This window comes from Haemorhous mexicanus, chromosome 5 (genome assembly GCF_027477595.1).
Source record: "Haemorhous mexicanus isolate bHaeMex1 chromosome 5, bHaeMex1.pri, whole genome shotgun sequence".
Lineage (NCBI taxonomy): Eukaryota > Metazoa > Chordata > Aves > Passeriformes > Fringillidae > Haemorhous > Haemorhous mexicanus.
In genome coordinates this window covers 60,776,241-60,797,979 of record NC_082345.1, presented here as the reverse complement: position 1 = coordinate 60,797,979, position 21,739 = coordinate 60,776,241, and the positions used below count along the sequence as shown (strand labels likewise).

The 21,739-nt window shown below is 46.3% G+C and overlaps 2 protein-coding genes across 5 annotated transcripts in view; one reads left to right on the top strand and one right to left on the bottom strand.

Annotated features, from left to right (window-relative positions):
- Positions 1-1,568: 1,568 nt before the first annotated feature.
- LOC132327767 (histone H2B 5-like) lies at positions 1,569-21,528 on the bottom strand. 4 transcript variants are annotated; one of them, XM_059847295.1, is made up of 2 exons: positions 20,958-21,528; positions 1,569-6,174 (listed from the first exon to the last, which is right to left on the bottom strand). In XM_059847295.1, the coding sequence occupies exons 1-2, from the start codon at positions 21,358-21,360 to the stop codon at positions 5,765-5,767; spliced, it is 813 nt and encodes a 270-aa protein (XP_059703278.1). In that variant the 5' UTR covers positions 21,361-21,528; the 3' UTR covers positions 1,569-5,764. The 4 variants fall into 4 exon arrangements, with proteins under 4 accessions (XP_059703278.1, XP_059703279.1, XP_059703281.1 ...); XM_059847296.1 differs by lacking the exon at positions 20,958-21,528 and adding an exon at positions 18,326-19,334; XM_059847298.1 differs by lacking the exon at positions 20,958-21,528 and adding an exon at positions 14,132-17,406.
- Positions 20,675-21,739, top strand: part of GRAMD4 (GRAM domain containing 4) — a 75,488-nt gene continuing 74,423 nt past the window's right edge. The window contains exon 1 of the mRNA XM_059847291.1: positions 20,675-20,833. Coding sequence (XP_059703274.1) covers positions 20,805-20,833 — 29 coding nt within the window. The 5' untranslated portion in view covers positions 20,675-20,804. The remainder of the gene's footprint in view (positions 20,834-21,739) is intronic.

Below are 21,739 nucleotides of genomic sequence, written 5' to 3'. Positions count from 1 at the left end.
CATCTCTTATATCTTTCATGCAAGACAGGGTAACAGAATCCACATAACCATCAAAGCAAGTGCAGGAGCCACACAGAAAATTGAGGCAAAAAATTTTCTTTCATGCTTAGGTCTAAGCTCCATAGAGCTAAGAGAACTGCCTGAAACTCTTCACAGTTCATGTGTGTACAGACCAGCCCTTTGGTGCATCCAACCCAAAATCCTGTTTCCAGCTCTGGCTGTGACAGGACAGGCAATAAAGACTGTGGGACAGACACATACAGTCACTTCTTGTCTGTACTCTCTCAGCCTGTAATATATTTCAGCACAGTTTATGTGTTTAGCTCCCAGTAGTTTGTCCTTAGGCCAATTCTAGCATCTTCAGCAGCCATTGGCAAAGGCTCTACAGGAGGACTACTCATTGCATGAAGGGCTGCTCCTCTTAATTCAAACCTCATCCTCTCATCATTTCTTTTGATATTCCTCAGTTCTTCTACTTGGTTCTACCAACATTCATCTGGCACCTGAGTCCTCTTAAATGGTCTTTGAACAACCAATCAGTAATTATTAGATAATAACTGGATAATTTTAAAAAAAGTTATCTCCCAACATCCTGGAGAAGCATAACCATAGAGTTATGCTCTACCTTTTATAACCTGGTTTGGGTCTTTGTGATACCTTGGTGTCAGTTCTGTTTTGAAAGTGCACTGTGGGTGTGTCTTTGGAAAGGAGTATGAAAATGGAAATCAGTGCAAGTAGCAAAATTTATTTCCTTGGAAATAAATACTTTAGATCAGCTAGTTATAGGTTGGGATTTTTTTCTCTAAATACTGATTTTTCCCAATTATGTTAAGCTTGTATTTCTTTAGAGACTCTAGAAACATTTTTGGCTCTGATTTCTGTTAAATGCCATATCTGAAGTCCTAACTTGTTTTCCAGCATGGCACATGCAATTCCCACTCCAGTAAACACATTATGATGCTGATGTCCAGCAGGTAAGTGCTTCACTGGAGTGTATTTTACCAATCATTCTTTAAAAGGAAGATCTTTTTCTTTCTGGGGTTTGCAGATGCTACATGGCTGTTGCCTATAAACTTCTCAGAGGCCAAGAAAAGATGTTTCTAGTGTTAGCAATTGTTAATTCAGATCAACAGAAATTCTGAATGTGCTTAAAACACTTCTTCAGCCACAGAATGTCACACTGTTCAGTCCAAACTGCTACTGCTTGGGGGTAAAATGATGGGTGCCAGGCAGAGCACAGCCCAAGCAGGAGTGTGGCAAGGACAGATGGCAGGCTCAGCTATGCCTGGGACAAGATCATTGGAAGGGCTTGAGAAAAGCAGATGTTTATGTTGCACTCATGTTTGGCTTGAGTGACACCCCATGAGGACTCCAGTGGCAGCCTGTGAAATCCCTTCAGTGAGGGGCTCCTCTGGTTTTTGACTGACCCTCTGTCAGGATCAGCTGTGCTCCATCTCTGCTGGAAGGGTGGTTGCTGTCACCCCAGGTCTGGAGGAAAAATGGAGAAAGAGAAATGCAGGGCTTGGGGAACACTAGTGATAAGGCAGAAGCAAAGACACCCCGACAGCTGGGTACCATTGACTTCCAACACGTTGGAAGTTACATTTTATTTAGACACTTAACAGAAAGCAGGTAATTAGCACTAAGGTCATAACCCAGCAGCAATTTAACATGGATCATACTTGATGTAACACTTATTGTCAGAAAAACTCTGTGTACACAAGCCCAAGAGATACCATGCATGGAGAAAGCATGAAAGATTGCTCCCTAGGTGGTGGAAACTCCAAATTCTGTCACAAAGTGATTTTTATTATTCAGTTCCCATTCTTCCTTTGCCTGTAAACAATCTGGTCTGGATGTGAACCATCAGGAAATGCTATGATGGAACAGATGCTCAGGGCTATGCAGAGGCCATGCCAAACTCTACTCCAGGGGTGGCAGGACTTGGGGTTACCCACAGGGCTGCCTCTCACCAGAGTGAAGAGTGCACAGGCCACACAACTCCACTGGGCAGGACCCTTTAGTGTCCCTTTGTGGGGCACACAGCTGTGTCCAGGACAGGCACTCATCCTCCACACTGGCTTTTGCTCGTTTTCCCCACACTTGACTAAAAACCCATCTGTCCTGAGCAGGAGCCAGCCTCCATGCAGGGGACACTCAGCTCCTCTATAGGCTGAACTCTGCTGTGAAAGGCAGATGGACTTTAGGCCCTTCTGGGGAAGCAGGGGGGAAAATCAGATCTATAGCAGCTTATTTTCTCTTTTAAATTGTACACGAAAACAAATGACAAATAACAAATACAGTGATATCCTTGGGGTTAATATGAGGTTAGTATCAAGGCTGTATTACCTTTTTCATCTTCCTTTCCAACTTTCAATCAAACTTTCAATCTGTAGTTGATTTACTTTAATTGGCAAAACACAGGCATGGCCCAGAGATGCTTTTGGGACTGCAGAGGGGATCAGGTAGGGACAGTGGGGCTTGGTATATTATCTTCAGTTTTAAAACATTTTCTCAATTCCAGAGCTGGAAATATGTATTCTTTAAAAGCACTGATCCTGAAGTGCAGAATCCATCTTCTGCAGCAAACCTCTTTACCAGAAAACTGTGAAGTATGTCACACCTCAGATTACCTAGAGGACAATCAATCCTCGAACTTTTAGACCACCTTCTGTTGCCTCTAATATTAAGGCTCAGCCCAAGCTAATCACATTCAAACTAATTCCCATTTAAGTGCTGTGGATGGTGTCCTGTACATTAACTTCCCAAATGCTTTCTGCGTCAGTCCTGGCTTATACCAGCCTTTCCTGGATCATCCCTTCCCTCTGCTGGCACAAATGTCTGTACAACAGAGCAGCCACCAGCATAGGGTTAAAACAAAACTTGAAAGAAAGGAAAAAAATAAAAAAGGTTTAACATGGATCAGTTCCTCAGTCCTGTGCTTCACATTGCCAGGAGTGAGTGAAAAAAAAATACAAATGGACAGTGAAGAGCAAATGATGCATAAAAAGACAACCTAAACTATAAATGCATGGACATGATCAGTCTCAGTCACTTGGCTTTAGACAATATAAAAATCTTTTTTAAGCCTTCAAGTATTTTTGTAGCTTTAAATCACTGGTTCTCCTCTCTCTGAAACAATCTCCAAAAATGGAGAATGACAACAGTGACAGAAGAAAATGGGACCAGTACTTTGAGTATGGAGTGAGCAGCTCCCATCTGATTGCCCAGCTCATTCCTGGCTCCCTGAGCTGCACAGGAGACCCTCAATGAGGCCAACACCTCATTTTATTTTCCTGATTTCTTGCAGCCTGTGGAGACTCAAGTGGGACTCTGCTCAAAAGAGTGGGAGTTTAGAGGCTGTGCCAGGTGATCCTGGGAGATGTGTGTCCTGGCTCAAACACACTGCTTGGACTGGAGAGGGTTCATTCCACTCTGAATTCCTGCCTTCAAGAGAGCACCCACAGGGATGAATTCTGACCTGCAGCTCATAGGGACAGAGGAAGAAAGCTCCAGCAATGCCATCCAGCCCTTCACTCCCAGCAGTCCCCCTGATGCATCATCCACTGCCCGGATTTCTGGGGCACAGGTGTCAAGGATGGTGGCCCTAGGCTCACTGCAGGTCCATGTTCATCTTTGGTATCTGATTTTGACTATTTGATTGGAAACAAAAGGAAGTACTAAGCTGTCACCTGCAAAGTGTCCTGGCCAAGAGGCCCAGGTTACCAATGCCACTGATACTGAATACAGGTGCTGTTGCTGGGAGCTGCTCCTTGTGGGTGCTGGCACCCAGGGAGCTGGGTTCTGTTCTTTCTGAGAGCTGTCAGCAGGGATTCCTGCTGGCACCAGGCTATGAGACACAGCTGTGTGGTATCACTGAGCAGAGTGTGGGAGGAAAGTCCCCTCTCCAGTGTGGGGTGCTCACACCCAAAGCAGGGGTGTGTGAGCAGCCCATAACCAAACTGACCTTCACTCCTGCACAGAGACCACATGAGACCCCAGGCTGCTCTCAGGCTTCTCAGCAGGGCTAGGTCTCAGACCAACAGGAAAAATGACTGCAATGCAAATCTTCTGGAGCTGCAGAGTCCTACAGCTCCAAAAGCAACATAAATTTGCCAAAGGTCCCAATCACTCTCAAAGTGTAAAGAAAGAGGATAAAGGCAGAGGAAAGACAGAAATGTACTGCATGGCTATTATTTTGGGATATGATTTTACCTTTTAATTAAAAACAAGGTCCTGAAGCTTAGGGAGACTCTGCACTTAGTTCTGGATCCTATCTCCTTGCTGCTCCTTTTATTTACAGAGTAAGTTGCAGAAAGCTGTTGTTATTTTAGACATGAATATTTTTTATTTGAGTGTTACTGCCTACCAGAGGCTTTGATTTTTTTTTAATGTTGGCTAATTTTGTGGTTTGAGTAGGAAGCTTCAACTTCACACCAGTTCTACACAGGCCCTTCTGCTATCCAGCAGTCTGGGCAAGATAAACCTGTAACCAAGGCATTCCTCTCTTAACCTCTATGGCTTTATCATGATTTTATTATTGCTCACCTTACTGCAGACTTTGAAAAGATATGGGGAGTATTTGAAGTAGTTTAAAACTATTTAACCTTTTAAATATCTGGGATGCAGGCAAGTGTCCCTATATATCCACCCAGCCCCCAATTTTGCTTTTGCTTTCTAACTGCTGAATGAATTAGGGAGGGCAGGCCAGGTGAGCTGCCTGCAGTGATCTCTGTGGAGAGCCAGCTTCCTCCCACCCCTCAAAATGCACTAACCACCTGTGCTCCCACACCAGATGCCTTCCCAAATCCTCAGTTCCTGCCCAAAAACATCTGTGCTGTTTGTCCTGCACCACCCTATTGCTCAGAGGAGAGGGGACCTCCACGGGCACCACCCCATCTCGCCCACACTTATGGTGGAAGGGAACACCCAGGCAGCATCAAGGCAGGAAAAGTCTCTGAAAAGCAGCAGAATTAGCAATGTCTTGCATGCCAAAGCAAGTCCTAAGGCAGGCAAAGCAGCAGCCAGGAAAGACAGAGACCCACTCCCAGCATCCCACCTTGTCCATCCCTCCACCTCAGCACAAGGTGGGAGGCAGTGGGCAGCTCTAGCACCCTCATCCTGCTCCATGGCTCATCCATCAGGAGCAAGGAGGAGGATTAGTGCTTGGTACCAACGTGGGCATCTGCCTGCCTGCCAGGCTTGCTCTTTAAAACAGGCTGTCAAGCACAGATAGCTGTTGAATCAATATGTGCCTGGTAGCTGTTGATGCCACTTCTGCCAGCACGGGGTGGGCTGAGCCACTGCACACCAGGAGGGATTCAGGCTCTGAGAGAGAGGATGCAGCGCTGACTCTTCAGTACCCACATCAGATGACTGTGAGAAAGCAGTTAAACGGGAAGACTTCAGGGATGGTGTCTCTGTGCTGCCGCTGCCAGTCCCCCCTCCCAGTGCCAAACGTGAATCTTTGCCAAGCACAGAGGAGACTGGATATACCATGGCTGGTCAGTTCTTTGAATGAGATGTAAAAGCAGGGGCCTCCACTACCAGCCTGGGCAAATCCTTCCCACAAACTGAACAGATGATGAAAATCAGCCGACGTCCAGATCGCTGTCTCCCCCTCCTCTGGGCTTCTCATGCCCATCCCCAGGCTGCAGACTGCTGTGGATAATAGCTGTGACCATTCACCCAGACCATGGCTGCCCACCTGTGCTGGCGTGGAGGGCCCCGTGCTCGATGGTCCTGCTGCAGAGGGGACATCCAGCTATTTGGAGCTGGTGTACTTGGTGACAGCCTTGGTGCCCTCGGACACGGCGTGCTTGGCCAGCTCTCCGGGCAGCAGCAGGCGCACGGCCGTCTGGATCTCCCGGGAGGTGATGGTGGAGCGCTTGTTGTAATGGGCCAGGCGGGAGGCTTCCCCAGCAATGCGCTCAAAGATGTCATTGACGAAGGAGTTCATGATGCCCATGGCCTTGGAGGAGATGCCCGTGTCAGGATGGACCTGCTTCAGCACCTTGTAGACGTAGATGGAGTAGCTCTCCTTCCTGCTTTTGTGACGCTTCTTATCACCCTTCTTCTGGGTCTTTGTCACGGCTTTCTTGGAGCCCTTTTTGGGGGCTGAGGTTGACTTTGCTGGCTCTGGCATCCTGAGAGCTCTTTCGCTGTGTCTTGGAGCTGCTTGGAGAGAACATAAAAAAAACCTAATTCTTTTTTGACCTTCTACAGAATAATTGTACTGAAAGATGAGAGAGTCTGAGTTGGAGGCAAGCAACAGCTCAGAATCTGAGACAAACACCCCATGACACTGCAAGAGCATTTCTGAACTGCCAGCAAGAATTTCTCTGGTTTGTGTACGGTTTTCTGTTGTTTTCTGTTTAAATACCTACAACACTGGCCTTGTCAACATCTCTGAACACAAGCCTAATTGGCATCTACTCAGTAAATACGAGATGGAGCCTGAACAGTGTTCTGAGAAGAACACTGCAGTTCCAAAGAAAACACTAACTGCAGCATGGATTAAATCAAATCTTGTTGGAATGGGCCCAAGACTGTTGCAAGGTATCACTGAAGGCACATGAGACTGGTCAAAACTATTTTACCAAAATTATTTTGGTTTAGAATCTCCAATAAACCCTTTATATTTCCAGTGAAATATAAAAAACAATACAGCTTTAAGCTAGCTGGGTGAGCTACAGGAATATATCAGTATTCACATTTGCTATCAAAAATACCAGAGAGTAGAAAAGCTTAGAGGAGGTGTCAGGAATCACCTGGCCAAGAAACAGAAATGTGGATAGGAATCAAAAAGCAAAGTGCTTTCAGGCTACATGTTGATGGAAAAAATGATTTCCTGTTATTTGATACTTTTTGATTTCAAGAGAGCAAGCCTTTGCTGGACAGTTTACACCAAAGATGCCTGATCCTCCCTCTGAGTTTTTCTTCATTAGGACACAACGTGCAGAGCCATGACCTGCAGCTGACTGCTCTCATCCAGAAGTGCAGTAACAAAAAACCAGTATGTAAACCCATGAAAAAACTGTGTGCCTCCCCTACACTACAAATTTACATGTGCTTTACTTCATGGGCCAAGGGGAATAACTGTGTGGCAACCTGGTAAATGGTTCTGTGTTTCAGAGAACACTTCAAATGCTCCCTTGAAAGACAAGGCTCCTCCAGGATTTGCTGGAGGATGAGCTCACAGCATCACCCCAGGGCTTGGGTTTTCCTGCTCTGCATCTCCTTTGAAGATGGCCCAGGAATTACAGTCTGCTGGCCAAGAGAGACTAGCGAAGAAAAAAGAGCTTCAGGGCTGATGGCACATGGGAAAATAGATAGAAGTAAACAGAAGAGAGAAAGCTGGGATGTAACATATGGTCTGCACACTCTGAGTATCAGGGAAGGACCTAAACAGTGCCTGTGCCAAGGCAATGGCTGCATGCTCAGCCCTGCCTCTCCTCCTTGGAAAAGAGTGAGTCAGATGTCTGATTTCTCCACCTGCAATCACAGCCAGATGCAGCAGCACTGCTGCAAACAAGCCCATACGAAGGTCCCGGTTGCTCCCTGTGGGAAGAGACACCTTTGATCCTGAGGCTGGATTTATGTGTCCACCCACACCTCAGTGGGTAGCAGCTCCTGCTTCCAAATCCCCTCCATGGCTCTAAATCAGCCTGTGTGATGCTGTCTCCCACCTGCAGCGAGCACCAGGGCTGGGCAAGGGCCAACACTGGGCACCTGAGGTAGGGCTGTGCCCAGCTGCAAGGGCAGGCTGGCATTGCTTGGGATGCTGTGGAGTGGGGAGGTCTCCACCACAGCCCTCCAAAACACCCTCCTGTCTAGAAGCTGAAGTCAGCACTAGTGTCCTTAGAGCCAGGTTTCTGCTCCAGAAAAGCAGTTCCTTCTCCAAAGACATGATTTTCATGTGATAAGTTTTTGACTCTGCCACCTCATGTCCTTTCTTAATTTTTTTGGCATTCTTCCCAGTGGCGGCATTTGGAATGGCAAGTGCTGGACGGCCCCAAAAGTTCTGGACATCTTTCAAAACTGACACCTGCCCACTTAAACACAACATTTTCTTCCTCTGGTGAAATCACAAGTTTTCTTCTTTTTTTTTTTCTCTATTTGGGAAGCAGCCTTGGGAAAAGAAATCTCCTACTGCTCTGTTTGTAGACTTGAAAATAAGCCTTTTCAGTGGAAAATTATTTTTCTACAGGAAGAAATAATTGTGCACTTGCTCCTTTTTCTTTTGAGCTCATTTCCTCACTGAAAATCACCACAACTTAAAAATGCAAATGGATATTTCTTAAGCATTTTGAAAAGTATGTCCTTCTAAAATAAGTATTAATTCTTAAGTGCACTTCTACTGCAGCTTTAAAAAAATGAACAGAGAGCCCAACAGGTACCAGAGTGATTCCACAGGGCTCCAGAACAGGTCACATGTACAGGACATCTCCATCCATCTGATCAGCCAACACCCTTGGGTAGCACAGCCCAGATCTCACTCCCCTGCCACGTATGGCTGCAACGGGGGAAGCAATGATGCTGAAGTTCAGAGATCAGCACAAAAGCTTGTGCTTCTCTCCACCCATTTCTTTGCAGCTCAGTGTTTAACAGGTAAATAAGACCTTCTTTGAAATCAGGTTGTGCTCTTTGTGGTTTATTTGGGCAGTGCCTAGCAGGCAGGGCCTGAGTGCATTTGCCAGGTGCTAAATAAATAATGTTAATAATGATCAACAGTATCACCAATCCTTCTGTCAACAGTGCAACGCAACCCACAGCAGGTGCTGCTCTGGTACAAAGACAGAACTAGTGGGATTATTCCCAGCGTGTCCTTGTGGAGAGTTTGTTGAGGAAAACAAAAAAGTGACCTTTAAAAGAATGATTTATTTTTATAAAAATAGTAGCATATCTTTGTTTCCTTAAGGAGGAAAAAAAAAAGAAAGAAAAAAAGAGAGAGAGTAGGAGAGACAACCTGAAGAGGTTAATAATTATTGGTTTTTATTTTGGAAGTGTTGCCAGCATGACTGACTTCTCTACTGTGAGGTAGACCAAGCATTGGGTAGAGGTTGCTCAGAGAGGTTGTAGGATCTCCATCCCTGGAGATACTCAAAATCTAACTGGACACAGCTCTGAGAAACCCACAGTGGCTGACCCTGCTCTGAGCATGCACTGGACTAGGTATCTGCCAGAGGCACCTCCAACCTCATCCATTCTGTGACTTTTGGAGACTGAAACTGGGTAGAACACACTTTATGAGCTGTGTTCCCTTGATTGACATCTCCCATGGGATACTGCAGCCCAAGATTCCCACATGGACTCCTAAGAAGAGATGGTGTTCATCTCCAGGTCCAGGCCACTGAGGTCACTGGGATGCAGGGTATGGCCATTCAAGAGAAGGCACTTTCAAGCAGCACATTTGGAAAGTTTCAGGTTTTTGAGAAAAATCTCTGGGAACATTTTTTTCTTGACGGCTTTGTACACTCTGAGTTAAATCAGTTATCAGTGCTGGCAGTTTTTTCCTTCCTCAGAAAACCAACAACAAAACCAACCACAGTAATTTTTCCAGCCAGTTCCAAGCAGCAGCCTGACTGCTGCCAGAAACCAGAGCAGTGCCAAGCGACAGATACATCTTCCTTTGTGCTGACACCCCTTTTTTCAGCATCATTAAAGGGAAAGTGAACGGAAAAACATATTCAAAGATACAAATCACCACAGTCTCTCAGATCTGAAATGGGAGAGGAGCCCTGCTGAGAAATCCCACATGGAACCTGATGCTGTCTCTTATCCCCAGGCTTGATAAATCAATGGAGAGAGACAAGCAGGGAAGCTCCTGCAAGATTTTTGTTCATTTTTGGCCTTGCTGCTGAGTCTGTGGGACCAGTGGAAAGCTGCTGCCAGCAGTGTGCATGGGTACCCATGGGTGGACTGTGAGCTGGCCTTTTGGACCTCTCCTCATGCAGGGCTGGAAACAGCACTTGGATGTTTTTAACTTTTTTTTTGTTTGTTTGTTTTTGAAAGCTGTCCTTGCTTTTTTGCTGAGCTCTGGGGCATCCACTGTATATCCCCATGCCCTTTCTGTAATTTCCTATTCAACCATAAAAGTTACATTTCTAGAATCAGCATTTTGTTCTTAGGAGATTTTGGTGACAAACTCAGTATTTGAAGGAAAAAACTCAAGCTCTCATCTTTTGGACATCTGAAATTTTGTTAATCTTCTGATGTTCTACTTTAATCCTTCCTAGAGCAAATGAGAACCAACAGACACCTGCTGATAATTCTGCCCCTTAAATAAGAATGTTCTGTCCATTCTGTCCAATTAGTGTCCCTTTCCTCATTTTCTACTACTCCTACTAAAAGAGAGGATACTTGGCTTTATTCCTGCATGCCAAGAAAAAATACTAAATGAAATTTGCTGCTGCTTTTTGTTTAATTTTCTTTGAAACACAAAGGGTAAAAAATTAGGGGATGTTTCTACTGAAAGGAAAAGGCTTTTTAATGGATTCACCTGCTCTGAAATGCTTGTGAGATCTGGTAAATATAGTTTACAAATTACAATGTGTCAACAAATGACTGTTATTGGAAAAGAGAATTTCTGCAAACTGCAAATCCTCTTCCTTTTATTATGTGTGGCCATCTACTATAATACAAGAACTTGTTCATCTGTCAGGTGTCATTATATAGTCATAGTTGAGAAAACAAACAATATTTGTGATTATTTGGTAGCAAGCTCTGCCTCAGGTATAAAGCAGATCAGAAGCATGATGAGTCATTGTGAGACATTGGTGATGTTGCCTCGTGCAAAAACTGATAGCTGTATTTTGGTCTGGATAGAATTTTTCCCTTGGTATGTTGTCTAGCATGTGATGATGAGGTAATATTTGCTTTGAAGTAAGGAGGAGGAGAATTTCCTAGAATAAGGTAAACTAATCTGAAATGCCTGATTTCTTCCAATGGTGAAGGGGTACAGAAAACAGTTTTGAGATCCTAGGTTTCCTCCCAAGTAATCCAGTAACAGCACTAAGACCCCATCCTCAGTTCCACATACTCTGCTGCATTTTATATCTCTGTTCCTGTTTCATTTTTCATTTAAATGGCTACCTTTCAAAGTTGGACATACACACGCAGTTTTCTAGTGAGCAGAGGACTGTGACTATAGGCTAAAATTAGAGATGACCTCTACTCACTGACAAAGAAGGAAATGCTTCAAACTCAGCCCCTGACACAGACCCATGATGCTCATGTAGATTTTTCAGATTTCTTTAGAACAAATACAAGCAGAACAGAGCACTGTGTCCGAGCTCTTTGACTGATACTTCTCTTGCTTGTGTTAACCCATTGCTTGGGAGTTCTCTACAGAATACTACAGGAATCTTTTCTGTTCTTTTCTATAATTTCAATTTAAATTTTTAGAAAGCACATTTTTAATCACCAGTAACAGGTGTAATTTCTTGTGCTACTTCTGCCCAAGTTGCAAGTACTTCTCAGGGCTGTAGGGGTTATCAGAGATTTTGGATTATTACCTACAAAGTAAGGAGCAGGACCCTACATCAGAGCTCTCTGCAGAGAAGATACCTTGAAATTTTAAAGAAAATAAAATCTTACCCCGAGTCAAGAAGAGCAATAGAGAGACAATGTTGCAAGAAGAATGACTGTCAGGAGACTAAATACTGCAGTCCTTATGCTGATTTAAAGAGTGTCTGAGGTCAATGGGGCTTTAACACAGGTCTGAAAGCACATGTGAAATGTTTAGAGATGCTTAGCACCAACAGCTGACATTGATTTCCACTGGAATCCAAAAGGCTCATTACTTACAAAAATCAGACTTTATATTTTATCAAGGTTTTGTTACTGTTAATAAAGGAGTACTTAAAAAAGCTTTATTATCTGCTCTTTGTAAGAGTTCTCATTGTATACCTGCTTTGGGATAGCTCTGATCTACGTGCATGAGCAAGTATCCAATAAATACAAAAAGGAGAACAATTTCTGTGTATCCATACCTGTTAGATGTATGTGGGGTACACCCAGTACCAGCACCTGCTACAATTACACTCCAGTCAGCTTTCCCACAGAGGGTCAGGGCTTCAGAGAAACCTGTAGGAGTTAGATGTGATGATCCTTGTGGGTCCCTCCCAACTGGGACCATTCAGTGATTCTGTATCATCACAACCATCCTCAGGAAGCCCAACAGAGAACACAAGCAGGCTCACTTCCTTCCTGATGTTTTATCAATAACTCAAAACCTCACACATAAAATGCAGCATGAGCTTCCTCTCCAAGTTTTAGAAACATCAGGATTTTCTGCTTCTGCCATGAATCCCTTCCTCAAGCAACAGCCTTCTTTTCCCTTCATATGCCACTTCAACTCAACTGGACCCACTGGGAGCCAGCCTGTCAGCAGCAACCCCATGTCCAATTGCAGGGTTTAGCTCCCATCCTCAGACTAACTCAGCAAAATTGCTCTGGAGGTAGGGAGAGGTCAGAGCCTGCTAACCATGTAAGGGCAGCTGATGTCCAGCTGACCTGGGACAATCCTGCTGGGCAGAAGGGGCAAGACATCACAGCAGCTCCACTGCTCACAAGCACCACAAGCTCTATGTGTCTTTTTGGTGGTTTGCAAAGTACAGGCTAGTGGAGATTGGTGTGAGAACCAAAATCATAGATGACTGGGGTCTGTAATACCAATGGAAGAAAGGTGCTTTACTTACTCCATGACACCCTATGCTATTGAAAATAAAGACTCCAGATTTGAAACAAATTGCTCTGTATCAAAAATGAAAATCACTTGCTCTTCATCCACATAATTTCAATTTCTCTGGAAAAGGAGGAGAGCAAAACCTCACTAAGGCTGCAATATCTAAATAACTCCTTCAGTGGAACCATGGTCTCTGAACTAGTAATGACAATAAGCCTAAAGAACTGCTATCACATTTGAGTAAACTATTTTTATGCATTTTATGGAGTAATGGAGAATTATCAAAATTCTAGACTATTTCCATAAGTGCTGAAAAAGGCATCCATTAAAAATGTGCTAATTCAGCCATTCAGCCAAAAATAGGAGAGAAGCTGCAGCCCAACACCTGCAGGCCATAGGGAGAGAGTGGGTGGAAGAGGGAGAAGAAGCTTCACCAAGAAATGAGAGCAGCTCTGAGTTAAGGTAGGAGTTGGAATTAGGTGGGAACCAATGCAGACACATGCAGCATCTCTTCCTCCTACACACCCCACACCCAGGCTTTAGCAGGCTCCTGTAACCCTTTTCCAGCACCATGGATAATTGGTGTAGCAAAAAGAAACAAAAGCTGGGATTGTACCCCAAAATGTGTACTTTGGCCAAACCACACTGACTGAGAACAATAATTTGGACATAAACCCATGCTCAAGTGGAAAGCCTGTGCCCATATTAGGCTGAATACCAGACCAAGGTCATTAAGGGTTTTGTGAGTGATGTGATAGGTACATCACAACATAGTGATGTACCTGTGTAGTTACCACATATTCTCAATGCCATGGATAAAATAAACCCAGCAAAACCTTGTAACAATCTTCAAGGTATCTATATGGGTCTAAGGCACGTATGCTCAACAGACCTGGACCTTACCACCACCAAGTCTCCCCCTACATGGGGAGAAATGTCAGGCAAGGGCATGATGTGTGCAGCTGTAATCAATCATGACCAACATTCCTTCTAAATGAGTCTCTCACTTCAATCATCCCTCCCCAGCTACATTACTCACATTTCAGCAAGTCCTGAAAATGGTTTCAGAAAAAATAGCAGAAAGCATGCAATCAAAAAAGTCAGGGATATGTGAAAGCTGCTTTATAATGGTGGTAAAGCCAGGGAACACAGACTATAACCACAGAAGGTGGGGTACCACACAGGTATATCCAAAAGGATTGCATGCCATGCCACAAGCTAAAGGACAGCAAGTGGCACAGCATCTGATTTCACTTCTACAGGATACTGAAAATACTGTAATGTGTGCATTAATAATTAATTTGGCATGGTAAAAGCAATTTTACTGTAAAACAGAGATGTGTGACTATTACTGGAGCCTGCAGGGAAACAAAGGTAAATGTCCTTCCCCAGATCTCACATCATTCAATAACTGGATTGGGAACACGATCCAAGACTACTGACACTTTTTTCTGCTGCTGCCACCAGATCACATTACCACAGGCAGAGAGTCCTCTGAGCATTAGAGGTCATCTTCTGTAGGGAACAGAAAATGAAGAGTCTGTTAGGTGGAAGGAGAGGAGAGAAGCAGGGCTGGGACAGCCAGGTCTGGCAAAGCTCCCCTGAAGAGGCAAGCTGGCTTTTCTCCAGAAACAGATAGGGGCAAGCACTAAAGACACAAGAGTTATTGAAGGCAAAAGTAAACTCTGAAACAAGAACTGACAATAAACAGTTTTATAATGTTCATGAATAAATTTACACTGGAGATGAACGGGAACCTCACATCCTTATTTGGAACTGGGAGGATAAAGGCAAGGGAGGAGGGCAGAAAGACAAAGAAATTCATTCCTCCCATATTTCAAAGACAAAACTTGATATTATAAAAATTCTAGGAAATGGCTGAGGAACAGCAAGTAACTGCTCTACATTAACCAGGCAACATTGTTCTATGGGGCTGTGCTACTGAAGAATTGTTATCAGAATGCACAGATGTCCTTCACTTTGTACTTCTCTTTCCTTTATTCTTTTATTTATTGTTCCTTCCTTCTTTTTCTCACATCCATTATAAGTGTCAGGAGGTTCAAAGCCCCAGCAGGTCTGCTGCCACTTGGTCCTGTCTCATATGTGGTATTTGCACAGAGACTAACACAGTACTTTGAACAGCCACAGAGTTGAAAAACTGGCAGCTCTCCAGAAACTTTAAAAGAAATGGCTGTCAAGTTAGCCCATGCCCAAATTCCACACTGTACAAATTGCTTGTGAGTAGTGTTTTGATTTACCTCTAATTTGTGATAGCACCATTATTGCATGAATTTAGAGTGCTAGTCACTGTGCTGATGCAAGCTAAAATACACCATCTCCCTTCCAAAGAAATCAAGGTATAATTGGGGATACACCAGTATTTACATCAGGCAAGGATGCAAAGAGCAATATGCTGAAGACTTGGCTGCAACCCCTAGACCAGCAGTGAAGAAAATGGGGGCTGCTGGACAAAATGACAGTGGGCCTGGATAGTCAGTAGCAATTGGAACAATTAAATGTAAAGCATACTTTTCAAAACTCAGAAAGGCAGCAGGTTTAAAATGCCAGAGGAGTGCCATATTAGCTGTACAAGACTGTTATTTTTAGCCATCCTTAGCTCTGTCCTCCCACATTCACTTTCCTCCTGAGCTTTCCATGCCCTTAGTTTCCCCACTGCTTTAGTCCAACAGTCTCCCAAGCTGTTTCTTTCTCAGATGAAGTGCTCACCCTCTGCTCTTCTCCCTCCCTGCTGGTGCCTCTCGAAGCACACTCCTGTCACAGAGCTCTTTGGTGCCTCTGCTTCCAGAAGCACATCTTTGCAGGTGACTGCTAAGTCCTTTTCTTGAGTTGTGTCCCAGTAATCAGGCAGCTGCAGTCAATAAGGAGGATGACTGGACCTGGGCTGAGGACCCAGCGTGAAGGAGAGGAGATAATATGGGGTTAATTCTGGCATGCAAGAAATAGGAGGGTGGTACTGGAAGGTCCAGACAACTGCAGCCTCCATATCTTCAGGGCAGAGCTGCTGCACTTGCAGTGCATTTTAAGACAAACACACCAAGAATAAAACCAGCCTATATTTATATTAGGTATGGCCAGACAGCTCCTTCCTAACAGGATGTTCTCTGTTTCTCATCTTGTAGAAGCCCACTTGTCACTCAGTCAATTTCCAGGTCCTCCTGAGGACCCAAAGAGGACTTCTGCCTTTCTGTCAATGTGGAAGCAGCTTCCCTTCCCTACACTTCCTTCTTTGATATTTACCAATGGTTCATTTCAGTCCTTTCAATGTTCCCCTTTCCTTCCTGTTCCTTGCTTCTACTTGCCTTTGTGACAGAGAAATGAGGAGACTCTTACCAAATGCTTTCCCTGGCCTCTCTTCACACTAGATTTTATCTTTAGGTGCTGAGCTCCAGAATACCTTCCTTTCTGCCCTTCCCTTATGTCATTTCAAGACTTCCTTCAGGAAAAATGTCACATGCTTTCTGCCCCAGGTTTCTAGCGTAACTCATGTCCTTTTTGTAACTCCCAACAACCCGGGGTGGTTCTGTTCTCCTACCCCTTCTTCCATTGCCTCCTGTACACACTACCTATTGCATTGCCATCTGTGTTCTGTTTTCACTTCCACCTTGCAGTCTTCTCTCATGCAGTATTTTCTGCTTGACAAATATCAGTCTACTTCGTATGATCTCTCTCCCCACAAGAGACAGTCACAGAGGTTATACAAACAGGTTGGAAGGAACAGCTTGTAAGGAGAGATATGATGTGCCCAAAGGCATGTCAGTCTTTCCTGATTCTGTCTAATACAGGCACTGTCTCTGACAAACTTTGCCCAGTCACATCCCTGACCATTGTGGCTAAGAGCCCACAGTTTCCCCCTAAGCACACACCACCAGCAGGGATTACGTGGGGGATGGTCCTCTACCTTCAGCTGATGGATTTCAACTCTGATTGATTTCAAGGCGACACGGTCTCCCTTCCATGGTCCTCAGGTAAAGGTTATCTTTTAAAAAATAACACAGAAAACCTTCCTGCATTGGACCACCTCTGTACTTTCACCAAATTCAGGAAAAAAAACCCTCACCCTATTTTTATAGGAAGTTTTAAGGCTGGTTTGAAAGGTAAAGAATTCCTGCTCCAAGAAGGTCGATGAAATAATATGACAAGGGTGGTGATTAAGTCTCACCACAAAGGAAAATGTTGAGCTGATGTAGGTGGCATACAAAACCCCCCACTCTCTTTATGAGTCAGGTAAGCTGCCAGAAAGCGGAGGTGGATCCGTGGGATGGAGCTGTTTTCATTCCAGCCAGTTAGTAGTAAGCTCTTTGAACAAAAAAGTAGTTTAAATAATAAATTATAATTTTAAAAACTCTTATCTAAATAGCAAAATCTAACAATTGCCCTTAATCCTCAATGATGGGGTTTGTAGTCAGTGACAGTCAAGGGAAAAATTATTAAACAACTCTTCTCCCCAGCCTCTGAGGTTTATGCAGCATTTTTGGATTATGCATCTATTCTTCCATCTCCCATCCCATGCATATCATCCTGCAGTTACAGCTCTCTCCTCTCCCTCTGGCTCCAGAAAAAAGGGAAGCTGACAAGCTGAAATCCCAGTCTCACCCCACACAGAACCCTTTTCAGAGGAAGAGCTTAGCTCTGTTGAGGAGAAAGCATTTCTCCACTTTTTGCATTTGTTAAGCAACTTTTGTGCAGCTATTTCTTCCAAAAGCTGCACAAAATTGGCTTAACAAATGCATAAAACAAAACAATTGGAGGGAAGAAAGAAAAACATTTTGTGAGGTCTTATTTTGGGTCAGTCCAACATCCAAGGGATATTTCAAAGATATGGCAGTGTCCCTCACTTAAAATTTAACTATTTTTATTTACAAAAAAAACCCCTGACATAGAGAAATATAAAAAGAATGTCATTAGGTTCTTGAGCTCAAGGGACTTAAAGTCCTCCTCTGGTACTGTCAGTGGGAGCACAACATCTGCTCTGTTCACAGTGCAGCCAGAGCAAGATGCTTTCTCAAGTACACATCTGAATTTAGGAACATTTCCCACATACTTAATTCTTTAGTCTACCCAATACACGGGTAGACCCATGAGGATGGGCAGGAGCAGTGTATTACAGGTGCTAAGAAAGGGATGAAATAGGATCAGACTATCAGCATGACTAATTTCTTGTTTTCAGCTGAAAAGTGAAACATGTGGAGTGGAAATATATGTATACATATATATACATAATATTAAAGTAAAATATATGTAAATGTAAGGGAGGAAAAGGACAATGACCAAAGGAACAGCTTGGAGAAGAAATGTCCAGAGGAAGGTAGAGTTAGGCAGTGGACGGAAGTGAGATGTCAGAAGGGAGAGAAGGAGAGGATTTAAAAAGAATGACACAGAGGGGAAAAAAAGAGATCTAAGAAGAAGATATATGAAAGGGAACAAAAATGAGAGAAAATACATGAGTGGACAAAAAACAGAGGAGAAAGATAAAGTAATGAGCACAATGTTTGGTAAGGCAAAAATACTTAAGTATAAATAAGACACAGAAAAGAGAAACTCATAAGACGGGCCACAAGACGAGAAAAAGACCGTGCACAGCAGAGATGGGAAATGAGCAGCAGGAAAAAAAATCACCTGCTAGCGCAGCATTTCTCAGAGTCACAGGTGAGAGGTGCTGCTGTCCCAACAAGGGACAGAGGCAAACCCTAGGAAGTGACAGGCTAAACCCAAGGAGAACAAAGGACGACGCTGGGACAAGATAATGATACCCTTGTGCTAGGATGCCGCCTTTTGTCTGAAACAGAAATCACAAAGGTCATTGAAATTGACGCTTAAATCTCACATCTGATAGTTGAAAAAAACCTCCTTCCCCGTACAATCATTCGTCCTTCTCTCTCAGCGCTGGATTAATTACTCTACAGTTGTACCTCCCTGCTGGGGAAGTAAACCCCAGACACCATTCTGCTCAAAGTAGACCTTTGTCTCTGGCCCCTTTTGCCCATAGAGGCTTCTGTAGAAATCTTTCAGTAGACAAAGGTAAATTTCCTGCAGCTCCAAAATCACCATGCTGGATTTGGCTATCTTTAGTAAAATGAGGAAAGAAAGAGGAAGGAAAGAGGGGTAAGCACTCAGGCAAAAAAACTTTTTTTTTTTTTTGTTATTATAATTAGGAAATTTACCCAGTAGAGAGGGAAAGAATTTGCTGCCTGTAAACAAACTGTCACTCCTTTGAACATCAAATAAAAGGAACAAGAGGGAGTGTGTGGGAAGTACATTCATATTATCAAATTCTTTCTGTTATTAACCTGTTCAACATAATGAAAACATAATCAGGAAAATAACATATTGTAACACAAATACTATGGAGGCTATAGAGAAAAAACGCCAGGAAGATCAGTGTTCCCAGGGTAGCTCCCGTCTGAGAAACCAGAGCTTTATTAGTAGTAACAGGAGCAACATATGGAGATGAATGAAACCATGTTTGTAAATGTGATATGCAATTGCACACTCTCATTTGGCTTTCCTTTTTCACGATCTGACTCAGCCTACACACTCCCCCACCTTTTGATTCATAAATTCTTGATATCAAAAAATGAAAGAGTTACAAAGGCAGCATGGAAAGGGCATGAGATGACGTGAAATACAAGGATGCTGGTGAGCACAGGACATGCCATCAATCACCACCCTGCAAAGGGACAAATGTGCTGGAGATAAGCAGTGGAGACAGGGCCACCCTCTCCAGGGGCTTGCTGGAGGACGCCGCACAGCAAACCCCAGCTCATCTCCGCTGCGCTAGAGGCGCATGCTGAGGTAGACAAATCTATTACAAAACTGTATAATATTGCTTATGCTGCACAGCAGCCACTCGGTTAGGCAGCGCCTGCATCACCAAACTCGTGAGACTGGAGGTGAGGGGAATGAGAAATAAAAGGGCTTCCTATGGCATATACACCCTACATTTTTTACGCTATGGAAGAAAGATCAGGGTTAACCACAAGCAGCACAAAACACAACAAACAGTGCATGAGCAATGGTTTACAACCCTATGCACTCACTAAATAATTAAGAACCTCACAGTGTTGACACAGTGGGGGTCTGTACACAGGATAATCCCCTCCTTCCCCGGGGGCCCGGGCTCCTCAGCAAGTGTGCGGTCAGGCTGCAGCCCAGCCCGTGGGCACCGCTGGCCCACCGCAGGCAGCGCCCGGCTGCGGCCCCCAGCCCTGACACGGCCGTGCCCCGGCCCATGCTTCGCCTTCAGCCCCCGGTTAACCGGAGCGCACTGAGCTCCGGCGATACGATTCCCACCACCGCAACATAGCACTGGCAAGGCTGACACCGTTTCGGTGCACTCGCCAAGCGCGGAGAACGACGAAGCCCCGACTGTGCGGGTCTCCGGGTCGGGCACAAGGCAGGGCAGGGCAGGGCTGGCCGCACACCGCATCGCGGTACGGCGGAGCGGCAGCCCGCACGCCCGGGCAGCGCAGCCCCGCTGCGGACACTGCGGCGTGCGGTGCCCACCGCTGCCGCACCGCAGGCAGCCAGCGCAGGGGAGGGTCTTGCCTGCTGGGCGTCTGGACTCCTCCGCAGGCGAGCTCCAGGCGCCGGCGTGGCGCGGGGCAGGTGCGGGCGGCGGGGCTGGGGGGCTGCTCGCTGCCGCTCCGCGCAGATCCGGCGGCCGCCGCGCCGGGTGGGCCGCGGGACCGGGACCCGCCTCCGGTCCCGACTAGGCTGCGACCGGCGGGGCGCCTCGCTGTGCGCCGCCGCCGCTGCGGCCCGGGCCGTGCCGCACCGCCCATAGCCCGCCCGCCGGCTCCGCCCGCCCCCGCCTCTGCGGGCTCCCGCCGTGGGGCCGCCGGGGGCGGGGCGGGCGCGCAGCGCGGCCCCGGCGAGCGGCTCGGGCGCTGCGGCGGCGGCGGCTGCGCGGGGCGCTCGGCACGGCCGCGGCGGCGGACGGGCACCTGCTGCCGCCTCGCCCGCAGCAGCGCCGCGCTTTGTCCGGGCTGAGCGGGCGCGCCCGGCCCCGGCCGCGCCCGGCCCGGCTCAGCGCAGCGGCCGGCGGCTCTCGGGGCGTCGCCTGGCTCCGGCGGCCTGGGCACGGCGGGGAGCGTGAATGAGAGTTTGCTCCGATTTTCGAGCAGGGTGAGTGCCTCGCTGGCCGTCTCGGAGGCATAATAATAATAATAATAATAATAATAATAATAATAATAATAATAATAATAATAATAATAATAATAATAATAGTTTTTTGTGTGTGTGTCCATACCTTTACCTACTAGCCTGACGCCACCTCCCTGGGGCAGGGTCGCGTGCGGGGCGCGGTGTCTCTCGCCACCCCCGGACGGGGACCCTTGGGAGGACGTTGCTGTCCTTTGGTCCCTCCGTTTCCTTTTGTTCGGCTCTCCCGGGGTTGGGGGGAAGGGGCGGACCGGGAGGTTGCCAACGGAGGTCTCGGCCGGTGGCCCGGCTGTCCGGGCGGTTGCGGCACGGCTGTCCCCGTGCGCGCAGGGGGTGTCCGGCTGCTCTTTCCCCGCTTCCCGGGCGGAGCGGTGGCCCTCGTCTCCTCCCCGCGCCCCTCCGGCACGGAGGAGCCGCCCTGGGCTGCGGGGACAGGCGGTGGCATCGCCGCCACCAGCCAGAAGGCACCGGCTGTAGTAAACACAGCGCATGGGGCGGCGGTGAACCCGGTAAAGGTCACATCCTTGTGTGCACACTCAGCCCGACCTATCTGGGCTCCCAGCTGCTGTCTTGGGGCCCGTGTGGTGGCTGCCGGTGGCTGTCGCTGGCAGAGCCGCGCTCCCGGCCCTTGGCTGGGCTCGGCGGTGTTCCCCGGCTGCGTGCAGGGATCTCCCTTGGCGAGGGAGCAGCAGCGAGAGCTGCGTCACACCCTCCTTTGCCTCCTCCCGCCCCCGGCCGGGGTAGCAGCTGGGTGGCATCCGATTTAGCAATAAGAGCTGGGAATGCAGGCTCTGCTGTGAGGTTTGATTCCTGAGCGGTAGCTGTGCCTAGCCGAGTTCAGGGCTAGGCACACGTTCATGTTAAATAGCA